Here is a 21,102-nt window from a genome sequence, read left to right as displayed (position 1 = left end):
AGGGTGTATGAATATTTCCCAGTGATGGGTTGCAGCTGGAAGGGTATCTGGTGCGTAAAACATTTGCTGGATAAGTTGGCGGTTCATTTCACTGGGGCGAGTCCAGATTATTATTAATAAAGGCACTAAGCCGAAAAGAAAATAAATGAATTATTATTATTATTATTATTATTATTATTATTAATATTACTAATTTGTTTAAACAGTTAATGTGGTTTTAAATTCATGATTCAGGTATTTAATTACAAAAACAAATTGTGAATAAGGTTCAAATAAATAAATTATATAAATAATAATTATATATAATTAATTTATTTTATAAAATAAAAAATCAAACAAGACTAAAATTATTCATTTTTTAATGAGTAAAAATACACTTTCATAGTATCTTTAAACAGAAACTACATATTTTAGCTAGTATAGGGATCATTTGCCCAATGATGATCATGTTCAGGGGCATGGGCATTAAAAATATTGAAAATTAGCCCTAATCTGTAACACTAATAAAAAGCTTCGATATTACTGAAACCCAAGATCATTTATTACTATATTAAATGATTAGGAGTGCACTTGATATTTCTTATAATTTTTAAAATGATGTCTTGTGCTTGCTTTCATGTCATGCACTTATTCAATGTCCGTAATCTATTAGGTTATTTATTGTCTTTATTATGTCGTGATGTTTACGAAAGCCCTGGTGCCTGACAAGAAAGGGAACCTCCGTGTGCTGTTGATGCGCTCTGGGCGGGGGTCTTTCTCACATTTTCAAGCCCATGGTCCATCATAATAACCCTGTCAGTCACATTCTGACACATTACTGACACCTCCTGTGAATTCAGTCGGTTTGCATCTGATGACCACTCATTCAGTTGGTGACAGCCTCAAACCTGGCCATCCTCCTCCATTAAACACACATAATAACATTTAAATCGTTGTGTTATTAGTAGTATCATTTATACATTAAGGGACGGTACCTGCAAAACGGCACGTTGGATAGTTAAAAAAGTCTCTGTTAGTCCTGCAGCTGTGTATGAAAATGTCTAATCGTGTCGTATTTTACTGTTGCATGTTAGTGCATCATGAATCAGTGACATCCAGAGCATTTACGCTACCGCCGCCACAGCTCGCGAGAGACACGCATGCGCACTGACAAAAAACAGCCGGTCTTTAAAAAATCCTTATGCCAACGGATGTAATCAAGGGAAAGAATATCTCTTATCTCTGGGCATACATGGTGAAATTGTAAGTATAGGGGTTCTTTAGTTGTTTTTAAATATACGAGGAGCAGAAAACGACCTTTGAATGTGATTGTTGAGGATGGCATGTCATGTTTGACAGAAATGTCTTTTCGATGGTTGTCCTGGGCGATAAAGAGATATTGTAGCTGTGCTTCATGGTGGCACTTTGCAATGCGAGGATATGCGATAGAGACGTTAGTGCGTTTCGTTTTTGCTTATTATTAAAGTAAAATGCACGATGTCTTTTTTTATTCTATCCGCGTGCCCCATCTTTAAGCATGCGTTGCGCATTAGAAGCTATAATATTAAATTTATCGTCTGTTCTGCTTCGGTCAAATCAAGCTGAGCATATCGGGCTTTTACTCTCTGCCAGTCTAATCATCATGAACGTTTGCCATTCGTGCAAGCAAAGAGACGCAATGCTTCGCAAAACTGTTTAAAAACATATATATAAATCGGGCATTATCATCAATCACGGCTCGAGCATTTCTTATGCACCGCGGCTGTGATCAGTGATGAAGGGCTCCAACTGCAGCTCGACGCGCTGCGCGCCCCCTCCTACCCCCAAATATGCCAACATCTTCCAGCTCGAGAGAGCAATATGATTCCACGATTCTATGGAATCACAACAGCAAGATTGACAGAGATCAGAACAGCTAATCACGAGTTACTTGGCGATTGCTACTCTCATTTCTCTGCATTTAAACAGACAACTCAGTCCAGAAGCCTATGCATTTGCTTCTGATAACCTTCACAGCAAGGTTTGTTTAAGCCCCAAAGCCATGTTGTTTAAATCACCAACACCGAAGCTTGAGGAGAAAGAGAAAACCCACCCACATGGCAACACGTCTAAATTTATTGAGCTGTAGGCCTAAGCATGTTTGCGAACGAGAAGCACTGTTAACACTGAATGTGCTAATTATTTTATGATAATAAGCTATTTCATGAACATGCTTGTGATTCAGATATGCAAGGAACTGCAACCTAATTGGTGTTAGTTGAGTGGATTGGAGTTTTTAATTGAAAAAAAAACTTTTACTACATGATATTTTGAAAGTATGGGTGTGTATGTGTGGTGTGCAGTGCTGAGAAGTAACTGATTACATGTAATCTGGATTATGTAATTAGATTCCAAAAATGCAGTAGGCTACTTGTTATTAGATTATCTCAAGGGCAGGAATTGGCTTTTTTTATTAGTGGTAATTTTACCTTTGCGTCAATGGCATTTTAGTGACCTTAATAATTGTTTTCATTCATTATTTATAAATGTAATTTTACTCCAAGCAAATACTTTAAACAACAAACTGTATAAAATATTATAGAGTTATAAGAAAAAGTGGGGCATTGCAGTGGCGCAGTGGATACCATGATTGCTTCACAGCAAGAAGGTTGCTGGTTCAAGTCCTGGCTGGGTCAGTTGGAATTTCTGTGTGGAGTTTGCATGTTTCCCCATGTTTGCGTGGGTTTACTCCAGGTGCTACGGTTTCCTCTACAGTCTAAAGACGTGCAGTATAGGTGAATTGAATAAACTAAATTGGGCCTAAAACACATGCTGGAATAGTTGGTAGTTCATTCTGCTGTGGTGACCTCTGAAATAGAGACTAAGCCGAAGGAAAATGAATGAATGAATAATAGAAAAAGTAAAGTGGTGCGAGGCGGCACCAGGTCGCTAGTTTCAGTCTCGGCTGGGTCAGTTGGCATTTCTGTGTGGAGTTTGCATGTTCTCTCCGTGTTTGAGTGGGCTTCCTCCGGGTGCTCCGGTTTCCACCACCATCCAAAGACATGCGGTACAGGTGAATTGAATAAACTAAATCGGACGTAAAGCAAATGCTAAAATAGTCGGCAGTTCATTCTGCTGTGGTGACTTTAATGAATAAGTAAAGGTGTGCAGTGACAGAAATTGACATTGACATCATTGTTAATTATAGTTAATCATATTTTAACAATGATTTTTAATGTTGATTGATAGAATACATTAAAATGTGTTTGGGGGAAATTGTACGTCACATTCTGGCTACACAGAACAAGATCTTGATTTTAAAAAAGCTGCAAATTTAAAATAAATCTTGTTCTTACAGGTTTATTACTTCAGCATTTGGTTATTTATGAAGAGAGTAAATTAATTAGTGATCCATTCTTCTGAATGTTGGGCTAAAAGCGCATTTTAGTAAATTATAAATCATATAAAACAATTATTCATAATGTAGTGTAAGTGGCAGACATAACATAAACATCTTGACAATGTCATCACAGCTCTCTAATGTCAGTTATTGGTCTTGTTAAAAGCAAGTCAAGCCAAAAGTAATCTATTATACATTATGCTATTGACTACAATGGGGTATATGCACACACACTTTTAATTTCAGCCAGCCAACCGCAGCGCTTCTGGTGAACTGTTTTTCCATTATAAAATTGTTACGTTTAAGATCTGATTTCTTTAAAAATCAGTGATCTTCACTGCCTGATGAATATACAATAAATAGTGGGTCTCAGACTGGATAAGAAGCACTGCATTAAATTACATTTCCCCTCGGCATGTCTTTAAAACATGACAGTTTATTTGACCCCAGTATTTTCAATGGAGTTTCTGCGCTAACCTACTGGTACTGACGGCTCTAGTGGTTGCACAGTCTTTCATCTTGTTTTACGTTAAAACAACTAAATTAATGATTAACTCTATTTAATTGAATGTATTGTAATTACATTACAACATCGATGCTAGAAAAGGAACGCTATGAAATTGAAAATAGTAATATTTAGTGATGGGTCGTTCTGGAACAACTTTCATTCATTCATTCATTTTCTTGTCGGCTTAGTCCCTTTATTAATCCGGGGTCGCCACAGCGGAATGAACCGCCAACTTATCCAGCTAGTTTTTATGCAGCGGATGCCCTTCCAGCCGCAACCCATCTCTGGGTAACATCCACACACACATTCACACACACACACACTCTTACACTACAGACAGTTTAGCCTACCCAATTCACCTGTACTGCATGTCTTTGGACTGTGGGGGAAACCGGAGCACCCAGAGGAAACCCACGCGAACGCAGAGAGAACATGCAAACTCCACACAGAAACGCCAACTGAGCCGAGGCTCGAACCAGCAACCCAGCGACCTTCTTGCTGTGAGGCGGCAGCACTACCTACTGTGCCTCTGCTTCGCCCTCTTGAATAATTTGTTATTTTAAACAAATCTTTTGCATGACTCGAGAACGATGGGTTGAATCGAGAATGATTCGTTCATTTGCACACACGCACATTTGTGCAGAAGGAGTATAAAATTAGTTCCTTTTTTGAGTCTTCTATCGGGTTTGAGTCTTTCGCTCATCACGTGACAGACAGAAGACACTCATATACATTTAGAGCCGGAAAAAGATTTGATCTGTTCCTTGGGATTGAGTCAGCTCTTTTTTTTATGCTGTCACATAATAACCGAACGACCCAAAAACCAGAAAACTCGAAAGAAGAACTAATAATGCTAATCAGACTGTGTGCTTTGGTTAAGCCTATATGGGACTGTCTGTGTGATGTGAACAAACTACTAAAATTTAAAGATCTGTCAAAAGCTGAGCTGAGCTAATTATAGACAGGTAAACAATTATTAGAGTTAAGAGTTATTTTCTCTTTCTTATAGCATTCTAGTTATGACTTGTTTGTAGTGTGATCAACGTTTGGTGTAGTTGTAGATGAGTTTGGAAATAACCATCATTTTAATATTTTGGCAAATTGAACGAAATGAACCAAATGACTTGAAAAAAAGATTCATTCTTCTCACTGAATGAGACTCAAAGGTCCAAGTCAGTAAAAGGATCTGATCTTCCCATCACTAGTCATATTAAGCTTTCACCAGAAGTTTATAATTGGCTGAAAAACAGTAGCTGTGCATATACCTCATTTTCATCATGAAATTTACAATCATTAATAAGCTGCGACTTGTAGCTAATCTACACAGCACTGGCAGTATGCATGTATTCAAATCAGCAGATTGAGCACAAGTATGTCATAACATGTCCCCACATGTTAGTATTTGTGACATGTTAGGACATTTTGCTTTCTGGTCAAGTTGAAACATGTCTTGTCAATCTACATGCGCATTTAGCATCTTGCAAGGGCTCGCATTCAGTCCTTTTATTATGCGGCATGATTAGTTAATGGAAACCACTTCTGCGCATATTTGTTTTATCACTTGCCATTTCTTTAAAAGCATCATTTTCTCTATTCAATCCATTAAATGTTTAAGTGGACTTGAGGAAAAATAACTTCCTCCGATATCTACACCCTTCAATTGCTTGTTGAACCAATAATTGGTCCTGTTGATGTATGTGGCCGCAGTTGTATTGGCTCCATCTCAGTTGCATCCTGTCTCCTGCAGCCCATGGGATCAGAGCGGATGGAGATGCGAAAGAGGCAGATGTCGGTGCAGCAGGAGTCGGTGGCGGGGACCACAGCACCGGCGCAGAACGAGCAGCCCGGCCAGGGAAACCGTGCCTCCAACGCCTGCTGCTTCTGTTGGTGCTGTTGCTGCAGCTGCTCCTGGTACGATTTTATTTACACTGCTAATGTCAGATCTTATCTAATGAGATTCGTTTTAGACAGGAAAAGCTCGTATCATAAAAAAATGATCACATCTAGTTATGTTTAATATATATATGTGAGCTTTTTGTTTGTAAGCACAACAGAAATGTGTAATTGTTATAATGATCAGAGCTGAAAAATAAATTAAATAAAAAAAAAAAATTAAGCTAAATGTAATGCTGCAAGTTGACACTTTTCATTTCATTTACTGTTTCTACATAACATTGTGATGTTTTAGGCTTTTTTGAGGGTGGATATTTTGAATGTTACAATTTTTATTAATTTTGGTGCCATTTTTAGCCATCGTCAATTTTTAACCCTTGATTATAGGGCTGCACAATATATCAAAAAATAAACGTTATCACAATTAGTTAATTAGTAATTAGTTTAATATAACCTTTTCTTATGAAGGGCCAAAAACCAAACTTGATTGAGTGCTGTGGACTGAATGTATATATATTTAGCTGCATTACAAAGTTTACATGAATAATTTCCTTGTTTATTTAAAAATAAATAGAAAACAGTACATTAATCATATTAACTAATCCATTATATATTTCTCACATTTTATAATGAACTCAATACACTGTAAAAAAAGTCAGTACAACAACAACAACAACAAAAATAACATATTCCTTATTTCCTTTTGCTTTTTCTTGTTAACTCAATCACCTGCACTGACCTAAAATTATTTTTTATTAATACAAAAAACATTTAGTTGGGTTAACATAAAATTATTAGTTTTTTGCAGAGGTGAACTACAGTTTTTTGGAGAGGTGAACTACACAGTTGTGCCAACTGAGGTTTTTTTTGTCTGCAGAACTGGAATGCCTGAAGTTGAGTGAAAAAAAAAAACTTTTTTTTTTTTTTTTAACCTATAATTGATAGGACAGTCGAGAGTAGACAGGAAAGCGTAGGGGGGGATCGGAATAGGACCTTGAGGTGGGATGTGTCATGTGTCGACACACTAACCACTACACCATTGGCACCTATGTATACGTTTGAAAGCATCAGTTGCACGGACCTAAAATGTCTGAAGTTGAGTGAACCAAAAAACTTTTGTGGAAATCGGTACTAAGAAATAATAAATTAATAGAACAAACAATCATAGTTCAGTTGAAAAAAAAAAAAAAAAAAACAGGAAGGCATGCTTCACATGTGAAGAAATACAAAGCATTTTCCCTGTTTGTCCAGCCATGTTTTGATCATTGCCTTGTTTACCGTTATTGTTGTTTTACCTCCTGTCATGTTTCTAACTCTGTGTCTAATAAAGGTTTTATTAACATTTGTCTCTGTTTTTTTTTCAATTGAACTGTTTGTTTGTTCTGATAATGTATTATTTATTAGTAACAATTTCCACTAGAGTTTTTTTGTTCACTTTGTTGTATTCAAAAGTTGAGTGCATGTCAGTGGCAATGGTGTAGTGGTTAGTATGTCGATATTTGGCACTCTGGTGTTCACGGTCCCCTGGGTTTGATTCCCGCCTCGAGGTCTTATGCCAATCCTTCCCCTCTCTCTGCTTCCCACACTTTTCTGTCTATACTCTCTATTGTCCTATCAATTAAAGGTGAAATACGTTTAGCACACAAGAAAAAACAAAGCGAAAGGAAATAAGGATTATGCTTTTTTTGTTCACTCAACTTCAGGCATTCCAGTTTTGCAGACAAAATATGTTCAGTTGGCACAACTTTAAAAGTTTTGGTACAGAGTAGTTCACCTCTCCAGAAAACTAATAATCTTATGTTAACCCAACTAAATGTTTTTTGTATTACCGGAAAATAATTTTAGGTCAGTTCAGCTGATGTTTTCAAAAAGTGAGAGAACAAAAAAGGCAAAAGGAAATAAGGATAGTGTTTTGTTTTGTTTTTTTGCACTAGCTTAACATTTTTTACAGTGTATATTGAAAACAAATGAATTCCATTTGTAACACTACTTTGTAGTTTATAATTGGCTGAAAAACATTTTAGTTTATTGCCAAAATACACTAGTCAAGCTGCACCTGCCTTTCCCTTGATTTGCTTACTGAGGACATCTAAATTGTGCTCTATCCGCTAAGCAACAGTATGTTCATTTAAAAAAAAAAATGGATTCCTTTACGACATTTAATTAAAACATTTCATTCAAGTTAGTCTTTTTGTAGCTTAAAAATAAAACTAATGTAACAATCACCAGCGATCTAGTGTTCACTGGTGAACTACACACACATCACATGAACTACAGACACACTATCGTACTACAAATCCCGTCATTGCACCCCGCACACAGCTGTTCCAGATTGCCATTAATTACACACACACACACACACACACACACACACACACACACACACACACACACACACACACACACACACACACACATACACACATACATACAGCCAGAGGATTGTCAAGGACTGATTACAAGAACTATATAGTTCAGTTTGTGTTCTCCTTTTGTGGTCTGTTTTTCTGTCACAGTCCGGTGTGTAGATTATTGTAAAACTATAACAAAACAAAACAGAACTAAATCAAGGCAAGACAAATCAATAAACACACGGGCATCTTGGGAGCAATAAAAAACAACAAACAATGAGAGGTTGTGTAAGTGTCAAAAATATTTCAAACTTGCATGACTTTGACAAAGTCATCACAGCTCTCAATTCTCCAATGTCAGTTATTGTCTGAGATTTGCACAGGATATTTAGACAAGAAATCCTCTTATTACTGTATATAAATGTATTGCATCTACTATTTTTAGCATTATAAAAAGATCTGTAATTTTGCTCATGTGAATTAAATGCTGTTTGCTTATTTTTCATGTACAGTAATAAATGTCATTTTCACTCAAGTTTCAGAGATCCCAAGACATCTGCATTCAAAAAGTAAAAAAATAAAAAATACCTAAACTCATTGCTTCCTGGCTGTGAGCTTAAAATGAGTAGCATTTACAGTGTTAAACTGACCATTGAGAAGGTAAAAAGCCACTCCAGGGCTTCCTGATGCCTGCTGTTAGGTGTCTTGGGATCATGATGTGTTTACTACCTTGCAGTCTCACTGTTAGGAATGAAGACAGAGATGAGAGGAACCGGAGAGCCTCGTATGACTTTAAAGCAGACGGGGACGCAGACTTCGAGGAAAGGTCAGTTGTTGCTTTTTATAGGAAGAGGTTTAGAGGTAAATGGGTGAAAATAAATGTAACTGTAAATGTGTATGCAAAGAAATCATAACGCCAAACTCGTGAATTTGGTATTTATCTTAAAAAATGCAATTTTATATCAATATAATCCAAAGTGCTTTTATTTTTTATTTATGTTTAATAACTATAGGTCTGTAAGATTAAATTTTCTAAAAAAAAAAAAATGTAATCTAAAATAGTTTATTCTTATTTAAATTTGATTCTTATTTAGATTAAGATTCTTATTTAGATTTTTATACTGTATATATTTAAAATGAATGACAACAATGTTTCCAAAATTCAAACAAATGAATAAAAACTTCACTACTAAATTAATGAATTAAAATAAATTACTACTGTTCTGCTAGATGAAAATCTCTGGGAAATTACACCTTATTTATAAAGAATAAAAGTGTCTATTTAAAGTGGCCTACAACAAAACTGAAGCACATGCTTATAACAAACAGATACTCTTAAAGTTGTATTTATAGATATTATTCTTGGTATGAACAGGCCTTAAGAGCACGTCTGAAGAAAAAACATCAAGATGAAAAGAAAAACTGCTACTGAAGTGTTTGTTGCCAAAACTGACTGACTTTTTTTTTTTTTTTGGCAGTCCAAAACCAACTGCGGAGGAGATCTGCCTATGGGGGCAATCCTTCGACAAACTGATGAACTGCCCCTCTGGAAGAAGTGCCTTCCGGCAGTTTCTGCGCACTGAGTTTAGTGAGGAAAACATGCTCTTCTGGTTGGCCTGCGAGGAGTTCAGAAAGGAGGCCAATAAAAGCGTCATCGAAGAGAAGGCTCGAATAATATATGAAGACTACATCTCTATTCTCTCGCCCAAAGAGGTGAGTGAACACATCTGCATGTGTAGAAAGATAAATAAAAAAACTATCCCCATTTAAATACTTCTAGTTTGGGTATTTAATTTCATTCAAAAAGAACTGAAACGAATCACTTCAAATAATAATGTTGCTCAACAAATAATCCATTTTAGGCATGGGCCGGTATACATTCTGACGGCTCTATAATATATTCTTTTTAAATGTCACCTGTAAGCTTTTTTCCATCTTTGAACACAATATATTTTTATTTGAGAAACATTTCAAATATTTTGTAGCAGTAAACATGTCAGGCTAAATAATTCAAATGAATCGTTGACTTCTGCTGTCTTCATTAGTTTTAATAACATAAGTTTTCTTTACAAATTAAAATAGCATATTTGGATATCTTTTCTGCTGGAGGTACTGTTGTCCTAAAAAACTAAAAAAACAAGAATAAAAAAATCTTACACACAGCCTAGAAATGGTGTAGCAGAAAATGTTTTAAAACTTTGACTTTTCCGAACCGCGGTATAGCTTAAAAACGGTTATCGTCCTATGCCTAATCCATATACATACTAAAAACTGACTGAGACTTTTGTTTTTGTGTTTTAATTTTACCCCTCATGAAAATAATGTTATTCTTGGTAATTTAATATATATAGCAATAAAGCATATCTGAGGCCAACATTCTTATTTAGTTTATTTAGATACCCTACAGTGCAATAATATTCACAGCCCAGACTAAATAAAAATATATGCCTCAGTCTACATTTTTGTGTAAAGTAAAATACACAAAAAAAGTGTTTTATATGACAAATTCACTTCAGGTCGCTTTCTACATCTTTGTAAATATGAAATACATTACTTTTGGTACATTTTGTTGCACATTTCAGATACACACCCATGAGAAAACAAGACTTGTTGTACAAAAGGGGTTTTAAAAACGAATGTAAGAGAAAAGTGCACTGCGACAACAGTTCTACCTTGATTCTACATTGCTTTTATCTTTTTTATTGAACCGAGCTTCATCGGACATAAACCTGAGCGTTTTGCATCATATGTACGTCACTGCCCACAGCTGAAAAATTATCTTCATAGAGATACAGTGTTTCCTCTAGGATTTTTTTCCAGCTGTGGCAGGCCTTTTTTTACACAGATCTTCCAACTAACTATGGCATTATTTCAATGACAAATGTGGTGAGCGCAGTATTCATGTAATACTAGCATGCGAATCTCTTTGCTTGCACGCCGATTTCATCGATCCTTTCTTGTGCGCTCTCAAATAAATGCTGCTGAAGTGTGATTTAGTGCGTTTTTGTAACGTGTATGTCTCCAAAATTTATTAGATTAGCCAGGAATATTTATGAGTGCCTCCAATAGACCTACAGAGCGGCATTAATGCGTCCTGAAGTAAAGTGAAATGGCTATAAACTCCAGCAAGATTAAGTCATTGTATGCATAGCTATAGACCTTTATCTATAAAGTATAATCATGGAAACTGTTTCCATCATAACTGAAAGCTGCGTCGTGTTTGCTGGCCTCATGCATCGCACAGCCCTGTCAGTCAGTCATCATCTCACCTTAAAGGGTAAACAAATAACGCACAGCACTACTACGATTACAAAAAAGTTTGCGCTGTTATAATTCACTTACCCTTTAATACGTTTTGGTGCGATTATTACCTGCTATTACCAAAAAAAAAAACAATGAATGTTTTGAATGAGAAGCTGTAATGTAGTCGTGGTGGGATGAATTTTGATGTGGCGCCCTGCCATGGAAGAATGAATGTTGCGAAAACCATTAGATAGATTGGTGAGGTAAACGCATTTGATTACAAATATAATACACTGTTAAGTTTTAATGGTATTTATTTGGTGTTGTGCAAAAAGCTGCACGGAAATAGTCATATAATTATTGTTAATAGTTATTTATTTCCATTTTCTGCTTAGTCCCTTTATTAATCAGGGGTAACCACAGCGAAAGGAACCACCAACTTATCCAGCATGTTTTACGCAGCGCATGCCCTTCCAGCCGCAACCCAACACAGGGAAACAACCATACACTCTTGCCTTCACACACATACACTACAAACTATTTAGCTTTTTTAATTCATCTGTGCCACATGTCTTTGGATTGTGGGGGAAAATGGAGCACTCGGAGGAAACCCACCCAAACACATGGAGAACATGCAAACTCCACACAGAAATGCCAGCCAGGGTTCGAACAAGCGACCTTCTTGCTCTGAGGCAATTGTGCTACCCACTGCGCCACAGTGCTGCCCCTCATCGACAATATGTCCCTGTAACAATCATTAGTGTGAAAAGGAACAAAAGTTGAGGCCTTCAAACTGCTCTGTAGTGTTCATTTTACCTAGATGAGGGGTGCCCAAACCTTTTCTTATGACAGGCAAAAAAACAAACTGGATTGAGAGCTGTGGACTGAAAGTGAAAATACCAAACTGCATTTCATTAAATTTTAAATAAGTAATTTCCTACTTTATTTCCTGATATTTAAAAATAACTACAAAAAAAATTGCTTTAAATTATATTTACCAATGCAGTATATAAAAAATTTGAACAAACTTATTACAGTAAAAATATAGACAATCTTATTAATAACACAAAGCTGCACCTTTGCCTTGATTTTTTTCGCCAATGTCTTGTGCATTGGTCTTTATCAGTAGTTTTAAACAACCAGATTCATTTACAAAACAAAACAAAGTACAAAACAAACAAACAAAATGTTACATTAAATTTCGAAATGACCATCTCTGTCAAAGATAATAATCCATTCTTCCTCTATTTTCAAATGGGATGGTCCATGCAAACAATTGATTTGTATAGTTTGGGCGTCTCTGGTCTAGATACTGCAGATAAACGTATGTTAAGTATGTTAACATTTGTTTTTTTAAATAAAAAAGTCTTAAAATGGAAGCAACTTATAAAGAAACATCCTATAATGTAAATAAGTTTTCATTTAATAAGAATATGTCAATAGCTCAGTTTTGACAAAAATTTCAGATAGAACCTTATAATTTTAAGGTGATGATTTGGATGGATGAAGTGTGAAGAGAATAACACCTCCTTAGCCGCGTTTCCACTATCGCGCCTAAAGCGAGCGAGCCAGGGCGAGCCAAGGCCAGTGGCGTTTCCACTGTCACTTCCGGGGCCTAATCGGGCCAAAGCGGGGCTTTCTTGGGGCCAGCAGCCGGCCTTTTTCGGCCCGCCGAATACCTTGGGCCAAAGAGGGCCAGCCGGGGCTTCGGGGCGGAGTGAAAGGAGAGGCGGGCACAGTTTTCCGATCGCACACGAGTACATGCGCCAAACACATAAACAAATAAATAAATAAGGGAAAGAAAACATTTGGAACAAATTATAGGCTGGGGTCTTTTTTGCATATGATCGCCCTTATGTTTCTCTTTTAAATGTAAGGCTGTTGCATAAAATGATAGTTTTTATAAGTGACTTTTCTTTGCTGCATCTCTTTGATGTTTCAATAAGGCATAATAATCTTTACACAATATTAAAGACACAGCAGACAGTAAAGCTTTTCAAGAGGTTTTGTCAAGTTTAATAAGTGTGTTTTTGCGCGTTTAAATGCCTGTGTATATGTGTGAGACAGAGGAAAAGAGCGGCTTTTTTCTTTTATTTTTATTGTTTTAATTAATTTGGAGGTAATACACTATATGAATACAACAGAAAGACATTAAACTTTACAAATTTCATGTCCACTTTTGTAGGCTCAAAACAATATTGTCATATCTAGATAAAATAGCCCTATATTGAAATAATTTAAAGAATTACAAATATCAGATACAATAAAATCACATTAAATAAATAAACCAATATAAAACTAACAAAAGCTATAGCTATAACAATTAGGTACTATATCAAACTGTTTCAAATTTATATTAAACTTTCATTTTTCAAAAGCCTCTTTGAAAAAAAGATTTTAGATATTTTCTAAAAAAAAAAAAAATAAATAAATAAATAAACAACAGAAAATGTTTTAAATATTATTTATAAAGTATTTTGATGCGATGAAATTAATCAAATCATGCAAACAGAGCATTTTCGGGGTGAGTGAAAGCAGAAATAGGCGACCTTTTTTCTGTCTGCAGCCGCGCAGCACTTTTTAGACGGGGAAAACTGCAAATTCAAAATGTGTTTTGTGTCCTCAAACAAGTGTGTATGTTTTTATATAACATGGTAAAAAATAAAAAAGGAAATTTTAAATACATAAAGAGCTTTATTAGTGCATAGCTGCTGAGCGCAACGAAATATAGGCTATATTTTATTACGTGCTGCTCTTATGTGCTGAAAAACTGAACACTTTCCTTTACTTAAGATATAATAAGCAACATCTTTAAATAAAGGGAATCACTTATTAAGTGTCATAAAGCCTATAGGGAAAAAATCCTGTTTCAGTTCTCTCCGAGCATTTGGGATGAATGTTGGACAGATTCTGTCTAGAGGATGTTATAAAATACATTTTATATCGAGTTATTAACAGAGAATTTTATATATATATGGTGTTATATTATGGATGTGTGCGCTCCCTGCGCTCCGGGTCCCTCCGTTGGTGGCAAGACCACTGGATTTCGATGCCAATAGTCGGTCGGCGAGTAAATGAGTATGATGAATGAAAACACACAGGCATGTGCGTATAGACATGCGTTGTACTGCTGTACAGTAACGTGTCATTTGTTTGTTTTGGTTGTCCTAATTTTAATAGTTTCGTGATGATGTGATGATGTGCTTTATCTGCATGATTCTCGCTGAAGTTGGCGGTTTGAGTGACGTTTGATTCGGGGGATGTTCTGGGGGCAGGGTTTGCGTGACGCGCTGTGAGCTACTAGCCCCACAGTGAAAACGCGACATGATTTCCGCCTCACTGCTCAACCTCCCGGGCGATTGGCCCAGCCTGGCCCGATATAAGCCCTGGCTCGCACTGGCCTGATAGTGGAAATGCGGCTATTGTCTTTTAACACACTTCACTGATTGCTTACAGTTTAGTGGAACTCAGTTTCATAATTCACACAAAGCATTGCAGGGCATAGGAAAGATGTGTGTAATCAGAGTTACACATAACATTTGTGTTTTGTGCTCTTTCAGGTGAGCCTCGACTCCAGAGTTCGAGAGGTTATAAACAGGAACATGCTGGAACCAACATCCCACACGTTTGATGATGCCCAGCTCCAGATATACACGCTAATGCAAAGAGACTCATACCCGCGATTCATGAACTCCCCGGTCTACAAAAACCTGCTCAAGACAGTCTCTGAAACTCAGTCGGTGGAATCTTAGATCTCTGTGATCCCGGTTGAATCCCCCCTCCCCCCTTCCCTAGCTTCGTTTGTTTTCTTTCCTTGTGTAGAATATGTTTTAAAAGGACCTCACTGTGGGTCCTCCCAGGGATTTTACTGCTATAGCGATCTGTACCTGAAAAAAAAAAAAAAAAGACGCTCAGGTCTCCAGGTCACTGGATTAAAAAAAAAAAGTCTCAAATTTCCTGAGGGCTCAACACCACAAGTACTGCTACAGATCAGCATAGCAACAGATGCTCCAAAGGATTATCAGTGCGTTTCGATGTTTTCATGAAAATAATCTATTTTATTTGTGTTGAAGTTTTTTATTATTAATATTATTATTATTTTTCATTCTTTTTTTGTATCAATGTTTGAAGGAAGATGTGATACCAATTGTGGGCTATATACAGTATATACGGTAGATATATTTATGAATTTGTATTACATTTCTTCAACTTTTAGTTTTTCTTGTGTTACAATATTTAACGAAAAGGGAATTATGGGTAACACGTATTGTCCGTTTATGAAAAACTGCGTATGAGAATCAAAAGCTCAAGTCAAGGCAACACTTCAGATCTACTTGCGGTACACAGTATTGTTTTTTTCAGCTGTTTTACACACTACTCCCTGTTTAACGACTTGGCATCTCCAATGAGGAATCAAAATTATATATATTTTTAAATCTAATAATCGTAATAATAATACATATAAAGGGGGAAATATAAAAATTACTAATACATGATCAAAATGTACTAATGATAACAATAACAAAGTGTTGGATAAGAAAAAGATATAAAAGGGATAGTTCACCCCAAAATGTAAACATTTGGTTATCTTATCTCCAGGCCATCCAGCTAGAAGATTAAGAACGTTTTTTTAATCCAATATTGTGGGGTTTATTGATTCATAAAATGCAAAACAATGACTACTGGCTAGTGATGCTCGGATGGCAGTTATATCCACAGGTGCTGCAGATAATCTGCAGGTCGGATAATAAAAAAAATACATTAAGATCAATTGCTGGTGGGTCGCGGGTTAATGTGTTTATTTCTTAATGATTTTTGTTTTGCATTTTTTAATCACATCCTGTAAAATAAAAATGTGTTTATAATACTTTTTTTATCAGGCAAACGAACCCTAATTTGCAGGTTAATAAAAAAATATGCACGTGGTGGGGGAGATCCATTTGTTGAAGCAGAAAGGGAGGCAAAACCGATCCGATGGAAACTTAAAAACAAAGAATTAAACAGCGTTTTAGCAAAGTGTTTAACAAGGATGAATCAAGTGCTGGGTATGCATTATGCAACAGCTGTGAAGCGTTTTATGTAAAAGAAAGCCACAAGACCGGTACCTCAAATATGAAACATCATGTGTGTGTGCTAAATCGAAAGGCCAGTCAAGTCAAAGTCAGAAAAGCACTTTAAGCTCTTACATTAATCAGGACTGCAAAAAAAAAAAAAGAATACTACTGGAATTAAAAAAGAATTATAAAAGTGACAATCGGGTGCAGGTCGGGTGCCGATATATACAGTTGAAGTCAGAATTATTAGCCCCCCTTTGATTTTTTTTTCTTTTTTAAATATTTCCTTAATTATGTTTAACAGACCAAGGAAAGTTTTACAGCATGTCCGATAATATTTTTTTTTCTTTTGGAGACAGTCTTATTTGTTTTATTTTGGCTAGAATAAAAGCAGTTATAAATTTTTTTAACACCATTTTAAGGACAAAATTATTTGCCCGTTTAAGTTATATATTTTTTGATAGTCCTTCTTTTACCCTAACCTGCCTAGTTAACCTAATTAAGCTTTAAATGTTACTTTAAGCTGTATAGAAGTGTTTTAAAAAATATCTAGTAAAATATTATTTACTGTCATTATGGCAAAGATTAAAAAATCTGTTATATAAATGTGTGAAAAAAAAACTTCTCTCCATTGAACAGAAATGGGGGGTTGGCATAAGAATTCAGGATATTAATTCAGGGATAATATTTCAGGGGGGCTAATTATGCTGACTTCAACTGTATATCAGATATAATTCAGTCTAATCTTACAAGAAAACATAAGTATTTTACGTGGCACCTAACCCCACCCCTAAACCCAACCGTCATTGGGGGATGAGGAAATCGTACTAAATTGTACAAATTAAATCGTACAAATTTATACGAATTAGCCACAAAGTCAAAAAGTTACAAAAAATTGCGGCGGGTGGATGATTAGTATGAAGCCGCGGATTCGGATAACATTTCAGCTGATCCGCGCATCTCTACTACTGGGACTTTGAGAGTAAAAAAAACACATACAATACAGGCTAAAATAAATTATGGAGTTAACTTGTTAACAAAGGTTCGGCGGCAGAACCAGGCCTCACTTTGTCTCTTTAACCAATCACCTACTCTTCGTTTAAATCTCAAACTTATTTAAGGCCGACCAGCCCTTTACCACTGTTCTTTTCATTCTTTTGAACCCACCATCCCTCCCTCTGTCGGGGGATCCAATCACTCTACTGAAATATTACAGAGACAGTACCCCCACTCCGAGTCTCCGGTTATCATCGTAGGATGCCCGATCAACCTACCTTCTACCTACCTGTTCATGTTTATCATCTTTCTTCCCTTCCCCTTCATCCCACTGTTTTCTTACCATCCCCTACATCCCTACAATAAAGTCTAGCTCAAAGTTTGATGTGGTCCATGCCGTTGAAAATACATCCAAAGACAACTGAAGATATGAAGCCAGATGATCGCTTTGTACTAGATTATTAACATATACAATATTTACTTGTAATATTTATGACATTTAATCTCACAACAGCGCCAATGTCAATTGCATGACAGTAAGTGTTTCAAATGTCCACGTTAGGGTGAATTATCCCTCTAAAAGAAGAGAACAACTGTATTTAATATGAAATTGCATATCTCTGACAACTTTTTCAAACTATGTGATGTGCACTTTGTACTATTAGAAAACACCAAGAGGAAATATCATCCATCTATAAGTGTTTTTCCATATCATAGTATTCATTTATTCCTAAACAAGCAGCTAAGAGATGGTTGGACATGTCGACTATTACATGTACTCAACCTAAAGACCGAAAGCCTCATTTTTACGTACAGTATGTAGTAGTATTATCTTTTACAAGCAAACTCTAATAGAAGAGATTTGACATGTAGGTATTAAACTAGTGTTTTAGATCTAAACAGGAGCCCTGAATGGAAAGGTGCCGATTTTTGTTGCTACCCTCGCAAGTAGACGACACCAAAGGAGTCCAGTAAAACTGTGTGATTAGCTTGTTCTTTCTCCAATACAGCTGACTAGAATTGGAGCTGCCAAGTTCTTACTATATTTTTTAGTTCTGTGAATTACTTTGTTGCCTGACTTTCGTCACTCAAAGACAAGATCCTCACTCGGGGAAGTGCCTTGACATTCAATTTTGTGACATCTCTTCTTTTTTTGGCAATAGTTGGTTTAAACTCTTGCCAAATACAGTACTCTGGGCCTTTGATCAATTCGTGAGTTGAGGTGTCCTGCGTGGCGACTTCTAAATCAAGTATTGCACTTGGTTTGTTGAGCATTTTGGAGAGAAAACACCATTGGTCTTGTGAAGTGCTAAAGTCACACGTTTGAGATAGCGAGTCTGTTTGTTGGCTAGTCGAGTTCAGTTCATTAGGATTGTTGATCTGCGTCCAGACTGTACATCTACCAACATGTATTTCATGGTGGTGCTTCTACTTGTCTTAGACTAACTTAATATTATTATGAAATGTGCAATTTGAGCTGATGGATTCACCACATAGATCAACCTCAAATACTATCTAAGCCAATGGTTTGGAGTTATACTGCCTATATATTTTTTCTTTCTCTCTTTTTGTTGTTGTTCTGTAAAGTCTACAAAAAAAAGTGTTATTTTCCAATCAGTTTACATTAAATTATACTTTTTTTCTGATTAATAATATGTGAATGTTTACAGTAATCAGATTAGTTTTTTCTGTTTTGATGAATTGAGAAAAATAATGATTTGTGGGCATTTGGAATCTTTAAGATACAATAAAGCACAATAATTTTAAAATGTGTGATTGTTGTGGACTGCAGGAAAATAACATGTATATGATATGTAAGCTTGTAGGGCATTGGAACTCAGGTTCAAATACATTCGGTGTCTTTTCTTGGGATCTTTTGCCCTTCTCTCACCATTACATTGCTGTCTATTCTACTCATACATGAAGCCAGGAAATCCTAGGAATAAAAATTATGTACAAATACAGTGCCATCTTCTTTTGCAAGTGTAATGTGTGAACAAAAATAACAATATATATATATATATATATATATATATATATATATATATATATATATATATATATATATATATATATATTTGCATACACACACACATAATAATTAATTTATATAATTATATAATTTATATAATAATAATTAATTTAATAATTCTGACCTCAGCTATATATATATATATATATATATATATATATATATATATATATATATATATATATATATATATATGTTGAAACTGAAACACTGGTCAATTTAATGATGACAGCCATATTACCCTGCAGCCCAAGACCAGTTATTCACTGATGCCCCATTCACACAACGCTTCCCATTGACTTTGAATATGTGATGTCAAGCATTGCCGAACTGAATAGTTGATTCAACACTTCAGCAACGTTGCTCACTGCAGAGGTTAAGAATTCCTCAACTTTTCAAGCACCAACGGAAGGTCAGCCAATCAGGTCTCTTTATGCAAATATAAATGATTGTGGACTAATTTCATTGGTTGATGCTGCTATGATGACTGCATCAGACCCAACTTTAGATACACCCTCCATCAAGCATTAATGTTGAAGCCCTGTTTGAAGCTAAGCAGAGGGGAAGCCTGGTCGGTATCTGGGTGGGAGACCACATGGAAAAACTAAGTTGCTGTTGGAAGTGGTGTTAGTGAAGCCAACAGGGGGCACTCAACCTGCGGTCTATGTGGGTCCTAATGCCCCAGTAAAGTGAAGGGGCAGCTATACTGTCGGATGAGACATTAAACTTTGTTATCTGTAATCTCTGTGGTTATTAAAAATCCCATGGCACTTCTCATGAAGAGTGGGGGTGTAACCCCGGAGTCCTGGCCAGATTCCTTCAACTGGCCCTTTCTTGTATAAAAATATAAGAAAGTCAAACAGATTGGAATAAGTAAAGAGTAAGTAAATCATCAAAGAATTGTCATTTTTGGATGAACTATGCCTTTACTGTAAATCATGCAGTAGAATAATTTTGCTTTTTTAACTTAACTACAACAGATGAATTAATAATTATAATGTGGACATTATAATTAAAACAAACTACACCAAATAATTGCATCATGTGCACAATTTAGCAAAAACAATGCAAAAAAAAAAAAAAAAAAAAGGATCCCATTATACATATTATTTCACTCTGTATCATTCCATGTTGTCGACTGTCCCTTTAAATCCAAAGGTGCTGCTGCTACCAGCCACCTCATTAGAAGAGGGTGGAGACTTTACAGCCCCTGCCTTGCAGACTCCTCAACAAACACACAAGGTTAACACAGTAAGTTATGTCTGTAAAAAAAAAAAAAGTTGAGGAAGTGATGTGCATCAGTATATTAGTCCTGTAAGGCTGGAAGCCTGATTTTTTAAGGATTCTCCATCCTAATGTGAAGAGAAAAGAAATCCTAAATCCTAATTAGGTAAATTTCTATCAATTTGTTAGAGCAACTCACTGTAGTATTGGTAACCTAGCAATCAACACATTGCACATTTTTCTTTTTTCTGTGATTTCCTTCATCCCTTGCGTTGAAAAAAATCTACAATTTAGACTTTTTACATTTTGTTTTTATCTTTAATTTTACAGCATGTCCACTGTAGTGGACCACAGGACCATTTTAGTTTGAAATGACTGCCACTCAGACAACAAAACTGTACAGCATATGGCTGTAAAGGGATATTAATCCAATATTAATGTAT

The 21,102-nt window shown here is 35.8% G+C and overlaps 1 protein-coding gene across 10 annotated transcripts in view; it reads left to right on the top strand.

Annotated features, from left to right (window-relative positions):
- Positions 1-19,365, top strand: part of rgs20 (regulator of G protein signaling 20) — a 32,004-nt gene extending 12,639 nt beyond the window's left edge. Inside the window, exons 1-5 of one of the 10 annotated variants that reach the window (XM_009298568.3) lie at positions 1,144-1,242; positions 5,614-5,777; positions 8,859-8,936; positions 9,589-9,823; positions 14,914-16,356. In XM_009298568.3, coding sequence (XP_009296843.1) covers positions 5,617-5,777; positions 8,859-8,936; positions 9,589-9,823; positions 14,914-15,105 — 666 coding nt within the window. In that variant the 5' untranslated portion in view covers positions 1,144-1,242; positions 5,614-5,616 and the 3' untranslated portion in view covers positions 15,106-16,356. Of the gene's footprint in view, positions 1-1,143; positions 1,243-5,613; positions 6,620-7,494; positions 8,937-9,588; positions 9,824-14,913 lie in introns of those variants that run through there. The other 9 variants (XM_005163428.6, XM_073915703.1, NM_001002431.3 and 6 more) reach the window with 9 other exon arrangements.
- The last annotated feature ends 1,737 nt before the right edge of the window (positions 19,366-21,102 follow it).

Source organism: Danio rerio, chromosome 2 (assembly GCF_049306965.1).
Source record: "Danio rerio strain Tuebingen ecotype United States chromosome 2, GRCz12tu, whole genome shotgun sequence".
NCBI classification, from domain to species: Eukaryota; Metazoa; Chordata; class Actinopteri; order Cypriniformes; family Danionidae; genus Danio; species Danio rerio.
This window is presented reverse-complemented; position numbering and strand designations above follow the sequence as displayed.